This window comes from Falco peregrinus, chromosome 2, assembly GCF_023634155.1.
Source record: "Falco peregrinus isolate bFalPer1 chromosome 2, bFalPer1.pri, whole genome shotgun sequence".
In the NCBI taxonomy this organism is placed as follows: domain Eukaryota; kingdom Metazoa; phylum Chordata; class Aves; order Falconiformes; family Falconidae; genus Falco; species Falco peregrinus.
The window spans coordinates 79076615-79094662 of NC_073722.1; the positions used below are offsets into that span (position 1 = coordinate 79076615).

Sequence of the window (18048 nt, forward strand, 5' to 3'; positions counted from 1 at the left end):
TGTTCACAAACAGAAATAATCTTATTTAAGATACCACATACACCAGCGAGACCACTCCCAGAGTCATGATATTCCAGACTTTTGAAATTTTTCAAGACAAGAAAAAAAACTACTCTTGTTCCTATGTTTAACTTCTGTTGTAGACTTTTTGAAAAAACTGAGCACACAACATTAAAACATACATGCAAGATTTGTTGCAGAGCAATACAATAAAGTAAATGATAGACCATGTGAAAGCAACACTCATTTTCAAATTAAACAAATATGCGTATACAAACTTCCAATGGAGATGCTATGAGACACACTAATAAAGTTTACAAATAATAAAAGAATCCCTGACAGTATAAACATTTATTACTAAATGAAAACTTAGTAAAACCTTTAGAAACTTAAAGAAATTAAAGAAAAAAATATGGTCTCATGTATTTGAAACACCTTCTGGATATGTTTTCTAAACCTCTTCACTTTTTAGGGCATTTAAAGAAGTAAAACATTGCACTGAATCATCCTTCTGTCTGCTTTCAAGTGGGAGGAGAGGGCTCATACGTGACCAAAGACATAATTTGGGAAAGGAGCAAAAAGCCTGCTTCTTCTTGACAGTTGCAGTACCCCATCTCCTGTTTATGGCAATAATTTCTGCTTGAAACAGGTTGCCAGAGGGATTTAACTTGCACATAATGCTATTTTGAAAACTAAAAAGATAGCACTTTTCACCGGCTCTTCTCCACCTCACTTGTTTTGATTTCCCCTCAATACTGTCTTTCAAAAATACAATTGTAAGACTTATATGAATGCTCCATAACCAGAATCAGTTATGTTACTTATTGAACACTCCTGAAGCTTTCAGGAAAAAATTATACTGATTTCTTTTAATAGAAAAAAAGCAAAGCATGACATTTGAGGTGTGGTAACATACTCGTATTTAATTTTGAAATTATTGTTACTTATTTAGAAACAATATCAGCTGATTTTTTTATACTTTTTGCCACACTGAAACTGGGTGGGATATACAATAAACTTCCAAAATCAAAAAAATTATATCTTCTTTAAGTATACAACAAATCTTAAAAAAAATAAAATAAAACGTTTGTCCAAGAAAACAAAATTACTTTGTCCTTACTTTGTCCTACAAATAACCAGTGAAATGATTTCTGATTCTTTTCAGCCTGAGCCACTGTAAAACTAGCATCACAGAAAAATACAAAATAATTTATATATACTACATGAGAAACTACATTCGCATTTTAGCCAGACAGAAAGGAACGTAGTCCTTCAGAGTAAAAAACTTGCTGTCATATACGCATAGTCATTCCTTTTAAGAGCTAAATGACAACCAAGTAGGTTCACAATGTCTCTCTTCCTTTTTGAGTGTCAGAAAATCCACACTGACATCTCAGGTTGTGCAGGTCAAGGACACACTGTCACAGACATGTGTGCTGCCCCACAGTTTTGCTATAACAGTTTTGCTACATTAATTTCTAACCCTTTGCTTCACATACACAAAATTTTATTTTTTTTTAAATGTCCACGTGACAGAATGAAATATTGTCATGGGAAAACAAGATGTTATGATTTGCTTAGAAAATACCCTTCAGATGTTCTCTCTGCTTGCTAGGGTGGTTTTTTCCTCCCTGTCATTGTAGTCCCATGGATAACAGCCACCCTCAGTTTTGTACTTTTTCTAGTCTTTTCATTAATCTGATGCATGTCCTTCTTATCTATGTACTCTGTGGTGATCTTTAACATTTCATTTAAGAAATGTCAAAAAAATTTGTCTTTAGATCTCAAACAAATTTAATGCAAAAAGAAATCTCCAGGGAAAGAATTAGCCCCCAAACCTCTCTGATTTACAATGAATTTTTGCCACACACAAAGAAATTGAATGATTGAATCTGCATGCTGGAACATCTTCAGGAGTTTGTTGATTTATCTGGGCTTAGGTTTCACTACACCTCATCAGTGAAAACTCTGAACACAAAGATTTTGTTGAAGAGTCCTTCCCACCATATGAAGGATTTTCACAGCCCTTTTTCACTCCATGGAGCATTGCAAAGCGCTACGTAACATTGATACACACTCTCCTGCTGCTTCATACCACCTTGGCTTAAACAACCCTGAAATCGTGTAATTTCCAAAAATCTTTTGAATAATTCAAGACTGTAGAAAAACCTTTGTTTAGGAGATCAATAATGTCCTTTATGTTGTTTCTGGATGGACTTCCAGTTATTGCAGCCAAAGATAAGCCCTCCTCGAGCTTTGGTACTGACATGCAAGACACACACCTGATACCTGTGATATCTGTGGATTTTTGAAAGGAATGGAGTGCTAGGTAAGAGCTTTCCTTTTTCTGTTCTATTAGTATGCACTCTTTAGATTTTATTTGTCTTTTTCATTAAACAAGCTCAGTTTACAAGGTTCCACAAACAGAGCAAAGCTAAGTCAAAAAGCTAAGTCTAAAAGAGCAAAGCTCAGTCAATTTGGATGCAATAAAGGAACAATTATTAGACAGCTCTAAACAGATTATCCGTATTAAATTTAATCTTCATTACCATTAAGAGCAAGAGAACTACTAACAGCATCTCTGCATCAAAAGAAAAAAACCCACCTCTCTATGACTGAAGTCCAGGTAGCCACACAGGTACCGCACCGAATTTACAGACCACCTGCCAAGTCCCTTTGAAGCTGGGTCAGTCTTTAAACTTGGATTTTCCTCTTCATCTTCACTTGCATAGAAGAGGGTTAAGTCTGCTCTTTGCAAAGATCTTTGGCGACAAAAGACATGCTACCATATGCCAAAAAAAGAAGGGGAATACAGTCACCCCCAGCTTCAACTTTAACTGGAGCTGCTTTGTTCTGAGTGCCCTGAATAATTAATAACTACTTTGGCAATCAGTCATGCATTCCTTAATGGCACCTCAGGCATCAAGTATCCCATTCACCCACTCCCCAAGTAACAATGGACTTTATTACATCAAGTTTTCTCTGCCAAACTTGTAACTGACATAGTTTAAACTAAACAAGTCACTAGGAAGACTGAGGCCCAAATATGTATTAATAGAGTTTATAATGTTTCCCTCAGTTGCATGGGGCTATTATGTGGATTAGAGCTGTAACCGGGGGCAGGTAAGAAGGCCGTGGAAAGAAATGAAATATGGATGGGTTTTGCCATAAAGTTCTAGGAGGATTTCAGTAGTATAGTGCTGCCAAACCCCATGACATTTAATAAATGCATAGCTGAACCGTCAAAATGCAGAACAACCGCTAAGCAGCCCCTAGCAAATAAAAGCAGCTCACCAGTAAGCACAGACTAAGTGACAGGGCAGAGCATGAAAAGAGTGACCAAGAAATCTGGGCTGAAATTAGCATAATAATTTTGAAATAAGACAAACTACATTTCTTAGTATGAATAAGCTTTTTCATCACTTCCTTCCACTTTACAGTATTCCAGGCAAAATTAACTTGCAACTACAGAAAAGAGGAAAGGGAAATTGAGTTACAGCAGAATTATAAAAAGTACTAGATGCACCCAGGGTACGCAATTTAAAATGGAAGAAATTCAAATTATTAAACTGTAATTGGCTACAATCTGAAGAAAAGCTTCATGTTTTTTCTTGGGGAGCACTCTGCTTTTACACAGTACATGTGCTGCTTTTATGAGGTGCCTTATAATCCCATGATAAACCTTTCTAGAAAATAATGTGGCATCTATTGACATTGGAACTGCTGTGAATCCTTTCGAGTGACTAAATCTTAGAAATAAAGTAATCAGATCAATAGCCATTCTCCCCATACTTATTCATCATGTGAAAGGTTGGTTTGAAATCTCATATACAAAGTAAATTTTATATATATACACGATAAATTAAAGCAGATTTAGACAAAGCCATTTCTCTTGCTCTTTAAAAGACCTGAAAATGTGTCCGGTGGCGCTCTCTGTGTGTGGCCCCCAAATACAGAAACAATCTTGCGCTGTTTTATTTCAGTTTTGCTTCATTTCTCCCCAGACAATCTCTCATTGCTAGTATACCAGCCATCTCCCCCTCCCCCTCTTGTCAAAAAAATGAGGAAAAAAAATATTTAACTGTTTAGGACCAATTCATTGAAGTGAATCACTAAGTGAATCAATCATATTTTTGCAAGAATTATTTAAAATTTACGCTATTTTCTATAGCTGACACCTTTTTGTGTGGAGGTTGGGGAGCTGTAAATTTGTTTCTTTTGAAATGTTGGATGTGATCACATAGTTTTAAAGAAAAACACATTTTTTTGGCATCAGTTTTCAACTGCTTTAGGTAGAAGAAGCAGGCCTAATCCTGATACCCAGCAATATAGATTTCATTTACAACCTGCAGTCTGAAATTGTATTTTGCATGGCTTATTCAAAGGTAATTTTTGATGAAAAAGATCACACAGCCCTTTTAAATAGACATTTGGAAATTAATACTCACAAAACCAATAAGCAGTTGTTATACTGCACATTCTGAGGCTAGTTCTGAATTCTTAATGACAAAGGCATCTGCTTTGCCTGTTACATATGTGAGAGAGAACATGCTTGGTTTCTATAACAATTTGTATGTTTACTTCTTATGCTATACGATCTTAGTGGAGAAAAATGGGGGACTAAAAATGCATCCTAAGATGTCAGCTCTGGTTTTGTCTATTGAATAAGTGATGTAAAAATATCAAGGATTAAAGAATTGTTTTGCAAGTGTTGATAATTTATATTGTAACCATCTCCCCCATCAAATGTCAAGGAATAAACTCAGTCCATTTATACCACATGGCATAAAGATAATTATACATACACTCTGGTTTTTTAGGTGCCCTTGTTTAATCCATTCCAAAGAAACTGGATCATGCATAAGTACGATAGGTAGCAGGTAGGATGTAATACTAGAGCTGCAACAATGAAATTTGGCATCAGCATGCAAATAGGGATTTTCTTTTACCATTTTCTGAAAGTAAACATACTTATTACATTCTGCCCTTGAGTGTATAAAAGTTTAAACGTGGCCATATTTCAAGTTGTTTTGGAGACTGATTGACATTTTATTTAATTTCAAGATTCATCATTATCGAGTCATACTATTCTACTACCAAAAGGGTCTAACTCGTAAGAGTCATAGATGCAGATCAAACATTTATTCACTTCAGGAAGAGTTCTTAGTCAGGCCTAAATATTTAAAAATACTTACAGGAAAACAACAGAATGTACATATATATATATATATGTACAGACACACACTATTACGCTGACATCGCCATCAGCATGCTAAATATGTTAAGCAGAAGATCATGTGTTGTTGAAAAGATGTGTGAAATTGTTCTTGGCTTCTTCACAGTAACTGAAGTTGTGCGGATGGGGAGAGAAGGCAAAAATGGCAAAAGCAATGAGCAAGCCGAACGCGTCTCCAGTGAAGCGCATGTCGGTGGGGTTACAAAATGGATTCTTTTGATCAATTTTTTATTGAGCTTGCAGATATTTTCCACCAACCAAATACCACAGACCACAAGTCTACTTTGGAGATTCACAAAGTGAATTATGAGGAATTTTCACAAAAACGCTCCTTACTCTCTTTAAATATGGAATACCTATTCTAAAACAAGTCAATCCCTGTTCTGCTCCACTCTAATGTTTCAGAACATTATCTCGTCCTTAAAAAAATAAAATAAAATCTATAAACATTGTTTTGCTATCACAGATCTTTCACTTAGTGAAAAACGTAAAAGAAATCTGTTGACAATGAAAACAGTCACATTTTAGACAATGTCTATTGTTTAATACCTGCAATTTGCAAGCATTAAGTCACATTCAAGAGAAGTCTAAAGTACAGCTTCCAGGGAAAATACAGTGGAAAATGAGTATTATGCATTGTCTGCTTTGTCACTACAATAAAACAACCCAGAAGCATAAGAACTTTTCTGGTTTTGAACTAGGTATAATCACTTGTCTCTGTATGTCAGCTGACTAATGAAAACATTAATTTCTTCAATTTTTTTGCAACTTCCCAATGCTCTTTCAACATTTACACAGCCGATTCTTACACTGATTTTTCTTCTCAAAGCCAGAAAAAATTTTTTTCATAGTACTGTATCAGGAATGCAAACATTTTATTGAAGTTTCCACACAAACAACTGAACCCACAACTTCCCAGTCCAAAGCCATCCAAGAAGAACCACAAGAACACTCAGTTAGTTAAAAAAACAGAAACAAAATGTACAATTCTGGAAGGCAGATTGCTCATTATTATTATTATTAAGAAATAAACAGTAATTAATCCTAAGCTATTATAAGATTCTTTTGAGCTACCACTTCAAAGACTTTGTTTTCCTGAAATGTTCCAATCTGAAACATGTTACTTACTGGCATAAGAAGTGTATAATGGATGCAGAATCCAGGTTCAGAAGGAAAATATTCATCAGACACAAATCTTATTCTGATCTGGTTTCCTTTGGAGATTTGTCTGCTTGGCACACTACTGGAACCACACCAGCGCCCTAAAACAGTGCCATCACTAGGCTCTTCAATTTCTACAAAGTCGTACCTGAGCAGAAAAGAAAAATCAAATGTTTATTTACTGATAAAATTTATATAAACTTCTTACTTTAATCCATAAACTGTCTCTGCAGTTTACAATTTTTTCTTTTTTTTTTTTGTAATGCTAAAAGTATGCTACCAAAGTCAGCTATTTTAAACTTAGCTTCAAAGTTGCTACTGGCTTAAATACGTAATAAAATCATGCAGTGAGGTTAAAAAAAAAAAAAAAAAAGTGGAGTTAGCATTCTTAAAAGACCCATGAGTATGGTTTTGTTTGCTCCTTTTATGGAAAGCAATTACAACATATCGGATAGGGCAGAACAAAGTCAGAGAAAAAACCACTAAAATTGCCTGAGCGTGGCGCAGTAATTTGTACTGCGACATCACCAGCAGTATGCTGCGTGTCACCGGTGAAAGCTCAGGGTCTTGGTGGTACAGAAGGCTTCCCCTCTTGTAATACCAGTGGTAAATAAGCTCCTGAACGTTAAAGTGGCCCAGGGACACTTGGACGCACGTTTTTTAGTTTATGCATATCCCAATGAGACATTTGTTGAGCAAAGACATGTCAGAAAGAACCTGGTATTTTGGGAATACTGACTAGAGAGATGTGGGTTGGGAGCTTTGAGAGGGTGAAACAAGGTTGATTTAGTTTCACATTTCTTTTAAACTGTGGTCTGGGTATCCCTGGGGACCTGTGAAGGCTCGGTAAGAAATGCCAGTCAATTATCTTCAATTAGCTTCCATACACCACACAACGGTCCTCACTTCCACTGGAAATGTTTCCCAAATCACAAAAACACTGAAAGCCACTGCTCTAGAAGGTAAGGCTGGTTTCAGTGCTTTAACCTGTTTCACGCCAGTTCCCCAGCTGCCCACCGACAGCATAAACACCAGGGGTTTCAGCGGGATTTCCCCTGTTGCAGCTTGAACCCCCCAAGCCCCTGCAGCAGCACAGCCGGGTGGGCTGTGGAGGTGCGAGCGTGGCGGGTAAAGCAGAGCCAGCACTTGGGGGTTCATCCCCACGGCTTTCCCAGGCATTGTTTGACTTTGAAACCACAGCTTGTATTCTAGCCACAAGAGTAACACACCTCTGAGAAAGCTTCAAGGTTTCTGATTTTTTTATGTTCTCTTCTATGTGTAGCCATACACTAAATGCACCTCATGTAAATCTAAATTGGTAAATAATGTTGAATCCTTTTCAAGGGTACAAACAGTCCTACCTCTGACGACAGCAAATACTCATATTTTAAAAAACATGCACACATACTCTACCAAATATCCCAAGCAGTATTTAAGGTGAAAATCATTACCTAATAAATATTTTCTACTGAAGCTTTTTCTGGATTTTTTTTTCAGTAAAGCTAATCTTTATAATGATTCCCAGTTCCCTAGTTAAGACAGCAGGCAAGAAATTCTCGTGTTGCATGTTTGTGCAAGACTGACTTGCATGTTTATTATCTCCATTTAAAGGACCAGTATTTTTTCCACTTAATTAAAGATGAATGCAATGAATATGCTCATTAACTGTGTTCAAAATCTATTACTGCCATGTACCATAGTTTTAAATCTTTGTTGAACTTGTGATACTAATTACTTTATCACCATCTTCCCTCCCCCCCCAACACTAATTCCTTTAACTGATCCATCAGTGTTTTTGCTTTATGATCAGGTATACAACTTATTACAAAGGCCATGTGTACATTAATTGTACTAAGGTTTCAGGGCTCATCACATCAAAATCATTTTAAGCACTAATTATTATTTTAAGATCAGCTTATGAAGTTTCTCAAAGTAACCTTTATATTTTTTTAGTTAAGAACATGAAATAATGATCTACTTCTCTGACTTGTAAAAAGCGAGTAAGTTAATCATTACATTTATTGACTTAGGCTTAAGAGGTCTGGGGGATCAGGCATAATGTGGGTGTTACTGTTTCTACATAACTTGCAGAGTACTTTCTATTGCACCCTTTGGTCTCCTGGTATCCCTGAAATAAAAGAGAAACTCAAATTCCACAGTGTAAATCATAGACCCTTAAAATAAATGCTAATTAATTCCATCTGTTGAGAGGTAAAATAGAGGGAAATAAGTATTCTGAAAAACCCAAATAAAATTCAGCTTTTGGATACACACGACAGATACAGACAGTTCTGTTTGTTGGGGTGTTTCTTCTATATTCAGTTCTTTTCTCCTCGATCTTTGTATATGGTATTTGTAAACAAGCTGTTATTTGAAAATCAGAAATCATTCTGATTACCTGTGTGTTATCGGTGTTAACTGGAGAGGTTTCTCAACCACCTTTCTCCTACCCTAACATCATTCTGATCAGAAATCCACTTGTTTCCAAGTAATAAATCTGGAAACACTCTAACCATTATATAGCACTCACTAGTACTGCACTGCAGTGTGAAGAATTATCAATATCATTATTTAAGGGATTTAACTAAAACCTATTTTATAATTCAATCAAATATAACTTTCTCATGGCAACATGGTACAGTACATACGTCATGGTTTATAATGATTACTCCCTTTCTGCAATGTCTCCCTCAGGACCAACAAAGAATTTGTGTTCTTCTATGTTGAACAAACGATTCTAGTGCTGTAGACAAAAATGTCTGTTTTTATAAGAAAATATGGAAGATAGAGTATTTTTTTCTTACTGCTGAACACAGAGGTAGGTGGAGCTCCCTGCATAATATAGACATTTCACCATCAGCAAGGGGAATCTTTAGAAGTCCTGTCTACATCAACAGAAAAAAGTCCCTCACGTCCCTCACCTGTTTCCTGGACATAAAGACATTTTTAGCCAGTAACTTTATTCCTGTCATCTAGCCTGAAAGTGCTGTGAGAGCCTGCCAAAATAATCTTCCGTGCAACTAAAATTCCTTGCATTGCACATCTGGACTAAAGTCTGAACTTACTGTGAAAAGTAACAAAAAGTGGTTCAGATGTTTTAACATTTACGAGATTGTGCTACATCATTCTGCAGCTTCACATCACAGGGCTAAAGAGCAGCAGGGACAACAGCATAGCCATTCAAAATTATTTCCCCATCAAGAGAAGCCTGTACTTGCAATGCAAGATAACTATGACAAATAACCAAGAACTGAGAAGCTATTTTCCATCTGCAATGGAGTAAAAATTAAAATGCATGTTGTACCAAACAATGAATCCTTCTTTTCTGTGGAACATACAAAGCAGAAAACACGACCCTTTTTGACAATGACTGAAGAAATGCTCTGCTACTAAATCTAATGTTCAATACATTATTCAAATATTACAAAGTAAAATTTATGACAAAGAAGTAGTCCAATCTTTCCTGGGATGAAAGATGCTTTTGTCTTTAGTCATGATGCCCACAATGCCTTCCATTATACCTGTGTCAGAACATGTATGACTCTTCCCTATGGCCTAGGTGCCTAGGACCATAAATTGAATTAACCGGAACAAAGAATGTGTTGGAAGAGAGAAAGGAAGCAATGTAAGTGACTCTAAACTTCAATGTCTTTCCAGCCAGGAAATGTCTTTTCCAAGGGAACAGGTTTTCCCCCCCCTTCTATATTTTTCCTGGGGTTTACACTGTCATTTGCTAAACATATTCTGACAGGCTGTTTACCTTGGCTTGCAGTTTTGTGACCTTTTTGTGGCTTCTCTCTGCCTTCCGAATTCCACAAATACATCAATGAATGTAAGAAGCAGAAACCCACAGGGTAAAACACTTTGTCATATCAGTGACATTGGACCTTTCTAACTGGATATAAATGCATGCTAGACAAAAATCTAGCACACCCACTAAAACAGGTTGTGAAAGGTGAAATACATTTTTCCTTTCCCCTTTGATAAGAACCTGTTTCAATTTTTTTTCTTTTTTTAAATGAAGAAAAAGTTGATAACAACTCCTGCCTTTTTTTATTATTTTTTTCCACTGTGTCCTGTGGGATGCTGTAATATTTCTCTTCCAATTTGTTTAAAAGCACACGGACTTCCAAGGTTTTCCTGGTGCTGGCATAACACAGCAGAATACCTACCTCAGCTGCAGACCAAAAGCATTCAAGATTCCCCAGCAGTTCCTCAGACAAACTGTTATTGACTAGAACTTAGATAGCTTATATTTGGACAGCTTCTATTTTTGGAAACATTGGAAATTACTAAACCTGTCACCACCAAAACATAATTCTGATTTTTTCTAAGCAAAATTATAACACCATCATTCTAAAGGAAAATTTCCTCTCCCTATTCCACCTCCACGTGAAATAATTTTCATTTTTGCTATTGAAATATTTAACTTTCCTATGGAACGGTATTTTTGGTTTTCCATCATTTGACTTTAACTGTGTGTTTGTTTAGAAAAAACTGTAAGGGTATTGGCAACAGTCTACACAGCCTTCACCTCTTAGATTCTGTTCAAATTACATCTGTAAGTAATCATACCACTTTCTGTGAAACAAGCACTGCATTTACATATAGAGGAAAGTCAGGCCAAATGTTTAGCTTGAAGATGTTTTTTTCAAAGCTTGTCACCCTCACTTGAGGCCTCCTCCAAGCAGCCCAGCCATCCGATGCTGCTCTGAGGGGCAGATTCACATTTACCCGAGTGAAGGGGGAACACCAGAGCACGACAGAGGCCCTCGAACCCCCAGTATCTAACAGCAGACCCAGTCTGTTTAACCAGCCTGGTTGTAACACGCCGTACAGACTCCAGTAAAAACACATGGTGGGACAAGGGGAATGCAAAGCTTATGACAAAGGGCAGGGGGAAGATGAGAGGGCCTGAAGGAGGAAGAAGCCAGACGAGGCGAGTGACACGCTACATGAGAGAAATAAGTGGATTTCAGGCAAAGTACACTCCTGCAGATGTAGCAATACAGTTGTAAAAAGAAGAGCACACTGTATCAGTCATTTAATAGGTGGAGAACTTTCTTTTCTATTACCAGTACTACCCCTCTCACTGAAAGTAAAGTATGTTTTCATCAGTCTTTTCCTCAAAGACCAAGGTACAGAGACAGATCATGTGAGATAAAAATGACACAAAAATTAAATAATTGATAATAATGAAACTGCAGGTAGTTGTGCACTATTTTTCAGTTTACATTAAGAGGAAATCTTACTTTTGGTATTATTTCTTTTCCCTCAGATATGGCCAGGCCAGGTAGTACAATTACCTATCACCCAAGCTTGCAAGCTTCAGAACAGCTGTTTAATTAATTATTTTGCTTTTCCAATGCATTAATTTACATCATACTGTTCTGTATTTGTTGCCAGACAACAATATTTATATGAACCTCATACTGGGAAAGATTGGCCCATTCGCTCCAGTTCTCCATTCAGCCCAGCAGACAGAAGGTTCCTGAAATTACAGACCACTAGCAGTGCACATCAGTAAAAGTTAGCTATTAGTAACTCCACTTGTCAGCCAGGCAGCAGAGAAAAAACCTCAAATGATATAGAAAGCAAATTTCCTGAAGGAACAGAAGAGAGAGGGCACTTTGGCACTTTGGCTGAAACGGTGACCCTGTGACAGCACCAGCAAATAATCCATGCAGGGTAAACTATCAATAAAAATTATTCTGCTCAACGTTATCAGAAATATTTGACTGGGGCTACTCTGAGCGACAGTAAAGTCAGGGTATTGGAAGAAAACTGTTTTTCAAAAACTACTCAATATTAAGTTTTAAATATTTAAAATACCGAGTCTGGATTTTGTCTTTCCAATAGGAATTTCTGAAAAAAAATTACCCAGGGTCATTTGACCTTAGCTCCTGAGGCTCGCGCAGCATGGGCAGTTCTCCCCTGGCATTCATCCTCTTCAGGAGGATTTGGCAGTGCCTTCCACTCCAAGAGGAAACTCCTACAGATATCATTACAGATTACCCAACAACTGAGAAAAAGAGTTACGTTCTACGTTTTCTGTCATGCTTGATGTTTTAATGTAAAAACAGAGAAAAGACGGTACAGCAAAGATTTGACATGAAATAGATTTCCATAGTATTACCTGTATCTCCTGATCCTACACACAGTGTTTTAACAGTCACTGGAAAGAAACAGTATACCCAGATATAATCCATATAAATAACTGATAAGGTCCATTTTTTGTACTCAGAAAATGATGTTTAATTATACACAAGTATCACTTCCAGCAATAGACATCACTTCCAGCCAATAGAGCAAGTGAGCGTAAAACTCCCCAGTATCATGCCATGTCTACATTTTCCATGAAATAAAGATACTCAAGGTATAAACAGAGAACATTTCTAACTGCCGTTCACCAAATATGGATTGTAGTTTCTGCGCCAACCTACTTTGAATACATCTATTTTAGAATATGTAGTACTGTACGTTAGGAACTGCCTTATGGAAACAGAGATTCATTCACAAATGTTAGATGGTTGCCATGGTAATTTCTATTTAATCTTTCCTCATACTGATTAGTAACAGCCTGAGGCTTCTAACACAACTGCATAACTCTATATTTCTACCTTGTTATTTAGGACATATGAAAAAAAAGTTTATCTTTAGATTTCAATTTTCTTCCCCTTCATTCACTGTAAGCCACTTTGATCATAAATGTAGGTTTACAACACTGCAAGTGAAAGGGAAAACCATGGCAGAGTTCAAACCCCCAAATTCTATGCTTCAAACATTTGAACACTTTTCATTAAAAGGAAAGGATGCACTGGTTGTTTGATTTGGAGAAATTAACTGTTGCATGACCATTGTCCAGTCTACCAGAAAACCTATTTTCTTCTGCTGTGGATCCACTGAAAAGCTGAGGCATCACGTGAAGCTGAGACATGTACATGTTGCATAGTGGCTTTTGTTACTTGGTGAACTAGAGTCAGAGCACTGCATGCAAAATCAAGAAACTCAAAGAAATGTATCTTTTCACCCTCACCCCAAAACTCTCATTTATATCAAAAGTTTACCTCAGTGTCAGTTGATAAAACAGTACTGCTGGAAACATATCCCTTCCCTGATGGCTAGTAAATTGCCACAGAAACACCTCTAGGAAATAAATCATCATGACTGGTATCTAGGTGCACCAGTATCTCCACCTTCAGCATGTGAATATCCTGTAGTCTCTGAAAGTAACTTCTGCATTGTGGGAAGGAAGGAACTTTAACTTTTCCACACGAATGAGAAATTGTAAACTAGAGGAGACATTGGTAAATGTACTTAAGATCCTAAAAGAAAATAATTCCATATCCAGACAGCAACCCTGTAATACAGGAATACAGCGACCACAGTGTTCAATCCTAGACAGCCTGTGCTGTGAACTAACTTATTCTGGTGTTAACTTCTACTGATAGATTATTTCAAGCACTTGAATAGAAATCTTATAGAAAGAGACATTATAACCCCATAGATCAAAAGTGGAGGTAAGAATGAAGATTGTTTCCCAAACTCCTCCTTTTAAAAGTCCAATTGCTAAATTTTTCAGAATCTACCTATACTTATCATCTTTATATCAAAAAGTGTCAGGTATTACCAATGCCAGTCAGGACAAGAAAAATGTTTAGCTCTCTTTAAATAACGATGAAGTTTGGTCTAAAAATGGCACATTATGAGTAGAACAGAGACACAAAACAACAAAAAAAATATATGAAACTTCATACCAACATTACTATGTGTCAAAGTCAAAGATGAACTCTGGACAACTGGAGAGCTTGGAAAGACGTACTAACACATACGAATCAGCTTGCAAACGATGCCCCAGCCCGTTTACTTACCTTGGCCTTCATCTTAAGGAAGAAGTTACACATGGAGTAAGTCTCCAAGGGTTTCCATCGCTCAGGGTTATGTTACACTTACTTTTTTTCCTATTTGACTACAGATTCTCCTGTAGCTGTATAAAATACAGTTAGTAAAAAAAAAAAAAATCCCCGGAATTAGGAGTCACTTGGAAAGGTTATTTCTCAAGGACTAGAAGATGGGTAACTTCTATGTGAAAAATTTTCTTCTACTGTTTCACCACCAATCTGTCTGCTTTCTGCTACTCACTGCATGTTTGTTTCTTTAGTACCCTGCACAAGTTATGAATTGAAAAAATAATGTATGTAACAAAACCGGTAATAGGAGTACTCATTGTGCTGCCCACTCGTACTCCTATTTGTTGCCCACCCTCCCTTCTGCCGAGGAATACCCATGCGATTTATTATTATTATGTACTTACAGTACAACACCATGTAGAAATGGCAATCAGAATTCAGGGTCCTGCTGCACGGGACACTATACTCTCCAGAGCACATTCCCCTTCATAGAGAGGCAGCCCACTGGTTACAGACAGCACACCAGCTCAGTAAGTAACCTACACCATATAGTACTACACTCTTCATGGTTTGGAGAATGAAATGCCTTACTAAATTATTTCCCAGTACTTCTCTATAAAGTCTAGTATATTTTATCTTGGGAATTACAGAAATCTTAAGAAATCACATGTTCCTACTGTACAGATCAATATTTTGTACAAAACCAAAAACATTACTGGAGCTCAGATTTCACATCAACATCCAAGGTTGTAAAGCATTCTTTCTAACCCACCCCACTATAAAATTTCTACCTCTAGTCACACTGTTCGCATTGGTCAATGTATCTGTTCCAGCTTCTGTGAATCCATAATCATGTTTCTACCATGTTTTTTCAAGCAGCACTTTAAATATTTATTCTAGTATCCCCAATGGTAATTTTTTCTTTATGCATATCCCTTATATCCTAGAATGTAGCGATGGCTCCAGTCAACGATGTGAAAACTACTGGCTAAGCAATTTCCTAATAATATTCAAAAGCATATTTTTGGAAAACAACAACAAAATTCCTAAGGGGCATTTTCACTGTGTGAGGATGCACCCAGGGCAATGCAGGCAGCACCCTTTCCCCTCAAGCACCCTCTGATAATACAGCATCATTACACGCCTGGTCAAGTTTCCCCTCTTCCCTCGCTCCTGCCTACCTCAAGGGGATTTGTGCTCTATCTATGTTTATTTAAATGAAAACACCTTTATTTCTTTAGTTCAGCAATACAATAACATATGGTCTCTTGGCTGCTACACTAGCACACAAGGTTTACCAGTTCAGGGCAGACCATTTGTCATGAAGTCCAATATCCTGCTTCAGGACAGGCCAGTAATTGCTATTTGAACAGAGCGAAAAATCCCTATAATGTAACCGAGCAGCCGTATAACACTGCATGAGGTAGAAAATGTGTTCCCAACCCTAGCAGGAGATCAGTTTTCACCTGAAGAGTGTAGAGTTTTCTCTCACTTCGAGTTTACCTAGTTATAAATTAAAGGTCAGAAAATTATGCAAACCTATTTTTAATCCAACCACAGCATATGAATCAAAGGCCAGTATGAAATGGTACTTCTTAATAATAGTTGCTAGTTTACTGGTTTCCCTCTTCTCATGTTACTGTCAGAAAAGGAAAAGATCTATTTATTTTACCTTATAAAAGCCCTAGGATACTCCCACATGACCATTTAACCTTTTTTTAATAATAAGTAATCTCCCTTTTTGCAGTTTCTCATGCACATGCATCCTCTCAGATAACCTGATGATGTGATGAGAACAGATTAATGTAAATTGCATTACATTTCACTTCTACTTTATCCTAATGGAGCAGCATCAAGTGCAAGACAGGACCGTTACTGATTTGTCCGACTGACAATATTTGCTGGTAATACTGTCTTAACTACAATTTCATGTGAGCAACGTTGTTAACACGTCGGTGATACACATAATGAAACGACCACAGCATGTAGTTGGGAGGGAAAGAGCCAAGGAAGAGGACAAGGGGAGGAAGAAAAAAAAGAAAAGCTGCATAACAGGTGAAGAAACACAACGGTCTGTCTAGGAATAGGATGGTTGGTATGTCTGCTATTCCTGCTGAAAAAAAACAGAATAAAGGTGACGGTGAGCCTATGGGCCTAACTGCACTTAGACCTCCAGGAACTGGAAAACATCAGGGAGGGAGTCCATGCTACATATAAACAAATATTTAGACACTACACAGAGTAACTTTATGTTGCTGTACCTGCCTTTGCAGCTTGCATTTGTCCTGACATCAGGACAGAAGAGAGCCACGCCAGAAACTGCAGGTGACTACAGGGCCTGTCTGCACTCCTGGGCTCAGGTGAAGATTGCTCACAGCATGGTTTTGTGCTCCCTTACAGTAGACATTTACTACTGTCTTTTACTAAGTGGTGGGGCAGGAGCAGGGGAACTCCATCCAAACAACTGTTCTTGGAGTACCCTAGACAGAAGCAAGACCCACACCAATCTTCAAAGAAAATAACTTCAGTCTACAACATTAGAAACACAGCCAGCTACAGTAACATGAAACAATTTTAGAAGCAATAAATTAGGATTAGGACCATTTACAAAAATATGTTGATACTGTGGACATAGTTTACTTTATTCAAACAGCTTGCTTCAGATTGAGAGAACCAGGAAGGAATTTTAAGGAGCCTAAAATGTTTTTCAAGTCAATGAGTGCAGTCTCTGGTGTGAAAAAGTAGTAGGAGATTATGTCAACTGCCCACTCATCAGCAATCACTCCTCTAACACTCATCTGGGCTGTGAAGATAGATTTTAAGTTACTTGTGAGATAATATCCATTATAGTGTCCCCTAGCAACAGTGGATACTAAAAATGAATGCTGGGTTTATGGTAAAGAAAGGAAAAGTGGGTGGGCAAGAATGCCCCCAAATTTGTGCTGCATTTCCTTCTGATCACATCATGTAGGCTATGCTGTTCTCTCATTCTCCTCAGAGAAGCATCTCCTTCTCTTTCCCTTTTTTACATTGCACTTTGATTTGTTTAGAGAGCACAATTTTGCAGCTATAAACCCTTTCTGCAGAACTGAGTTTATTCTTTCTGAGGCTCAAGAAGCGTGTGTTACAGAGTAGTCTGAAATAACTGTACTGCTTTTTGGTTTTCTATTTTTTTTACCTTCTTTTACTTCCCACAATATTTACTTTGTCACATTTACAAAATTGTTATCATGAGAATGGAATTAAGCAACTTTTACTAAGCAGTAGAGAACCCAAAGGAATGTGTATACTTCTGGATACAGTACACAGCTCTGCCGCAGTATGAATGATGGACAGGTGCTAAACCAGCAGAATGGGACCAGCTGAATGATGAGTTAGTGTTTGAATCATTTGGTAATCAGAGTCAGTGTTTTCTGGAATCATGGAAAATCCTAAAGAAAGAGCTTTCTTAAAAAAATAAAATAATGATTAAAAAAAAAATAATCAAGGAACCAGAACTTTGTTCAATGAAAACAGAACAGAAAAGAAGCAGGTCCCAGAAACTTCTTTTGATACAAAACCCACTCATTTTTAAATAAAATAAATAAATAAATAAAAAAAGATAGCAGGACGCATGAGTCTATTGGACTCTTCTGCATTCATTAAATTGAAATAACATTGTTACAACCAAACCCACATGAAAGTAATAACCTTTGTAGTATTAACCTTTTTTCTTTATATATAAAGGAATAATAGATAACC

The 18048-nt window shown here is 37.1% G+C and overlaps 1 protein-coding gene across 1 annotated transcript in view; it reads right to left on the minus strand.

The window, feature by feature from the left end:
- PDGFC (platelet derived growth factor C) overlaps positions 1-18048 on the minus strand; it is a 135306-nt gene that overhangs the window by 31780 nt on the left and 85478 nt on the right. The window contains exon 3 of the mRNA XM_055797720.1: positions 6365-6545. Within this exon, the coding sequence (XP_055653695.1) occupies positions 6365-6545 (181 nt within the window). The remainder of the gene's footprint in view (positions 1-6364; positions 6546-18048) is intronic.